Genomic DNA, 3,924 nt, shown 5'->3' on the forward strand with positions numbered 1-3,924 from the left:
TATTCACGTCTTGATGTTTTTCAAAATGATACACATACTCCATTCTTAACCTACATTCTTATGCTTTTGTACTCATTCCAGAAGTAATTATCAGAAGCAATTTGTCTCTTGTCAGTAAGCAAAAGTGTTATGTGAATTTGCAGAAAGTACCATTAACATTGAAGTAGATCACCAGAGTGTACTCTATTCTTTGAGTTACTCACTCGACTACTTTTCCTTAATCGTACTGCATGTAGAGATCTTTCTCTTTCTGAGAAATTATACTCAAATGCAAGCTTTAATAGCATCATCTATTCATGTTTTGATATGGACATTATATGATTTGATGAAAATGTTTACATGAAGCTGTTAATTAATTGAAATAATTTTGTGAAAAATAATTTTAATACAGACATCCATATAATTTTTATCCCTATTTCAGTTTACCCTTCAAGAATTCACTTACTTATTATGAAGTATTTTTGCATATTAAATTTGCTGAATTACATGCACACACTGTGAAATCATTTACATCTTATGTTTGTCACTTCAGTTAATGAAAACCGTTTTAAATAATATCAATGTGATCATGTGGGAAGAACAGGATTTGCATAATTTCATCATTTAGGAAAAAATAGACTTTAACATTTTCTTCCTAGGTATCAAGATGCTGTTAATTCCTTTTTCAAGTCAATTTAACCAAACACATTTCAAAAGTGCAGAACAGGAAAAGAAACATAGTTTTAGCCACGTAATGCATAACACACAGAATCACAACGAAACTTTATAAAAATGGTATAACTTAACTTTTTTAAATGAGAGCTTTTCTTCACATGAGCATGATTCAGATTTTTTAACTGGAGGCAGATCACATCTGTCGAGTAGAAAAACAATGGCTAAGATCAAGTGTACCGTGCATCACACTTCAATGAGTTGTTACAGTTTTCCATTTTTTTTTTTTTGAGAAAAGTTTGTCAGCAAAGACTTATTTTTATAAAGCCATGAAAATTTGGCTAAAGTACATTCTTTAAGTTTAATATTTTAACATTTGGCTTCTGTAATTAGCCTCACAATGCAAAGAATTGCCCCTCGAAATTAGTTAAGAAGGCATTTATGAGTCTTTTTTTTTTTTTTTTTTTTTTTTTTTTTTTTGCGGAACCAGGGATTGAACTTAGGCCCTTGCGCTTGCCAGGGAAGCACTTACTCCACTGAGCCAACTCCCCAGCCCCTATTTTTTTTGAGACAGGGTCTTGCTGTGTAGCTCAGGCTTGATTTGAACTCATTGTGTAGCCCTGGGTGTCCTGTAGCTCACAGGAATCCTCCTTCCTTGGCCTCCTGAGAGCTGGAATTGAAGGCTTGCACCTCTGCACCTTATAAGTCTCCTGAGAGCTGCACACCACAGCGGAAATATTCCCAGCAGACGGCGCGCCTACCGAGCACCCCCCAACACTCCCTCTCACTGGGGCCAGGGAGTAACTGCTCTGTACAACTCTTAGCTTCAGGATTTGGGTCTTTAACAAAAGCTGAGATCCAACCTTGTGATTTTTGAGCCAACTGCACAGGGACACAGAAAGAAATAAAGAAGTAAAAGGACATTAATGGAAAAAGCAGGCTTTAAAGATTGTTATAGAAGTTTCATAGCACTTTGAGCAATGGCAGGGTCATTCTAATTAAAATATGGCTTCCAGGACAAAACAGCTGTGAAAAGTACAGACATGATTTTGGTGATTTATAAAACTTAGTTTTGAATTTTTTCAAAATTCAACATTTTTATATTATCTCCTGCCTGCAGTTCACAAGGGCTTACTATGTTAAAACTAATTCTGTCCTTTAAATAATAATTCAATTTTTATAACTACTTGTCTTATAAATGTAACCTAAGTCCCTTTTCTCTCATGACCAAATCTCTAGCATCTTACCCAATGAGAGAATTTTGGCTTCAGCTTCACTTGTGTAAATTTCAGTTGAAAGTGCGGATTAATTTAAATCCTTCCTGTAGATGCTTCTCCTGTCTCTCACTGTCCCAGCGCCACACACAGCGTGAAAATGGAACCCCTGATCTTTCTCATGGCTATACTACTGATCCTATATCACACTCTCAGCAATGTGTATTCCCTTTCCTTTCTCTCTCTTTTTGTTTGTTTGTTCTGTAATTAGGACAGGGTCTGCGGGGTCTATAGGGTCTCACTACGTAGATCAGACTCGTAGTGATCCTCCTGTTTTCAGCCTCCCAAGTGCTGGGATTATAGGCATGTGCCACCACGCCCAGTCTCCATCACCATCTCACCACTCCCCTGGGACAGGGCCAGCATAGCAGGACACGGATGGAAACATGGCCACTGTGCTCTGCCCAAGCAGGCACTTTGGTCTCCTGAGCTATCAGGCTGGCCCTCTTTTCCCACTCTCTTTAAAAAAAAATTCTGGATAGTTGAAGAAGTTTAACCATTACCCAACCAAAATGTCCTTCTCATTCATCCTTTGCTCCAGAATTAAAAGGACTGACAGGCAGAGTTCTGCATTCTATCTCATTCAATCTTTTAAAATACCTTCATGTAGAAAAAGCAAACAGGACTGGGGAGATGGCTCAGTGGAATAAGCGCTTCTCTGGCAAGTGCAAGGTCCTGAGTTCAATCCCTGGTTCCGCAAAAAAAAAAAAAAAAAAAAAAAAAAAAGAAAAGAAAAGAAAAGGAAAGGAAAGGAAAGGAAAGAAAAAGCAAACAGACAAAAACACTCACATTGAGATAGTACCTAAGTTCATCTAGTAGCAAAGGATTAGGCTTGTGGCCAAAGGGGGAAAGGCTGGATTCTACGGAACCAGACTCTTATTCAGTATGGATCTTATCCCGTGTTCCTCTGCATGGTAACATTTCATTAGCGCTGTTGCCTTCAGAAGACTGTAGGTGGCAAAACTGCTGGCTTACTGTGCTACTGATTCATATCAGGTAAGGGACCCATATCACGAAAGCATGGTACGCCTGAAAGACTGAAAAAAATGTTTTTAAAAGCCAACTGCCCCAAGGCCAACCTCACACCAATGAAAATAGTAATTTCCAGGCATCAAAAAATCCTTCCTGGCCATTCTATCCCAGGGCTGAGAACTGTACGATGCCAACTTGTTTCTAAAGACTTGCAGTCCAGTAGGTCATTTTCTTTAGCCTTCATGAGTAAGCTATTTGGTTTATTTTTTTTTAAAGGTTGATTTTGGACAATCTTTATTAACATGTTTAGCTCAACAAAGGACTGTAAGAAAATCTATACAGATTCAATCTATTTATAAAAACTTCTCAAAATGTTTTCACTGAGCAAATTGTGAAAATTTATCTTTTGCACAACATCTAGATTGCAGACAGTGGGGCTGGGGAGACATAGCTCAGTAGAAGAAGCGCTTGCCTGCCAAGCACAAGAGCCTGAGTTCAATCCCAGTTCTGCCAAAAAATAAAAAATAAGTAAATAAATTGAAGACAGAGGATCAGGGCAAGAATTGGAAGCAAAGGCCTATGCTTCCTAGTTGGATGTTTTCATTGATGTAATTGTGATTGCATATCAGAGAAAAATGGAAGAGTATTTCAAGACTAACCTAAGTTCATAGAAGATCACTTTAAATTTGCCTTTAATTGAGATAGTACCTATCATCAAGATGAGTGAAAGCCTCACGTGAAGATAAACTATTTCACTCATATTCCTAGCTCATCTTTGAAGGTATTCGAGGTCCAGGAATAGAAGGTGATATTGCCATTGATGATGTATCCATTGCAGAAGGAGAATGTGCACAGCAAGACCTAACTACTAAGAGTAAGTGCCTCTTCCTATGCTTGGGGAAGTATGACTGGTTTCACTGTTATTAAATTACATTTTCATTTGATTCAACAAATATAGTCTTTGTTTGTTTAGAAATTTCTTCTGCTATGATCTGAGAGTTTTGAAGATTTTTTAATTCAAAGAATT

At 37.5% G+C, this 3,924-nt stretch overlaps 1 protein-coding gene across 2 annotated transcripts in view; it reads left to right on the forward strand.

Moving 5' to 3' along the window:
• The window catches only part of Mdga2 (MAM domain containing glycosylphosphatidylinositol anchor 2), an 883,696-nt gene that overhangs the window by 874,321 nt on the left and 5,451 nt on the right, over window positions 1-3,924 (forward strand). For both annotated transcript variants that reach the window (XM_004638774.2, XM_004638776.2), the window contains exon 16: window positions 3,666-3,771. In XM_004638774.2, coding sequence (XP_004638831.1) covers window positions 3,666-3,771 — 106 coding nt within the window. The remainder of the gene's footprint in view (window positions 1-3,665; window positions 3,772-3,924) is intronic.

This window comes from Octodon degus, unplaced genomic scaffold (genome assembly GCF_000260255.1).
Source record: "Octodon degus isolate 3935 unplaced genomic scaffold, OctDeg1.0 scaffold00102, whole genome shotgun sequence".
Classification (NCBI taxonomy): domain Eukaryota; kingdom Metazoa; phylum Chordata; class Mammalia; order Rodentia; family Octodontidae; genus Octodon; species Octodon degus.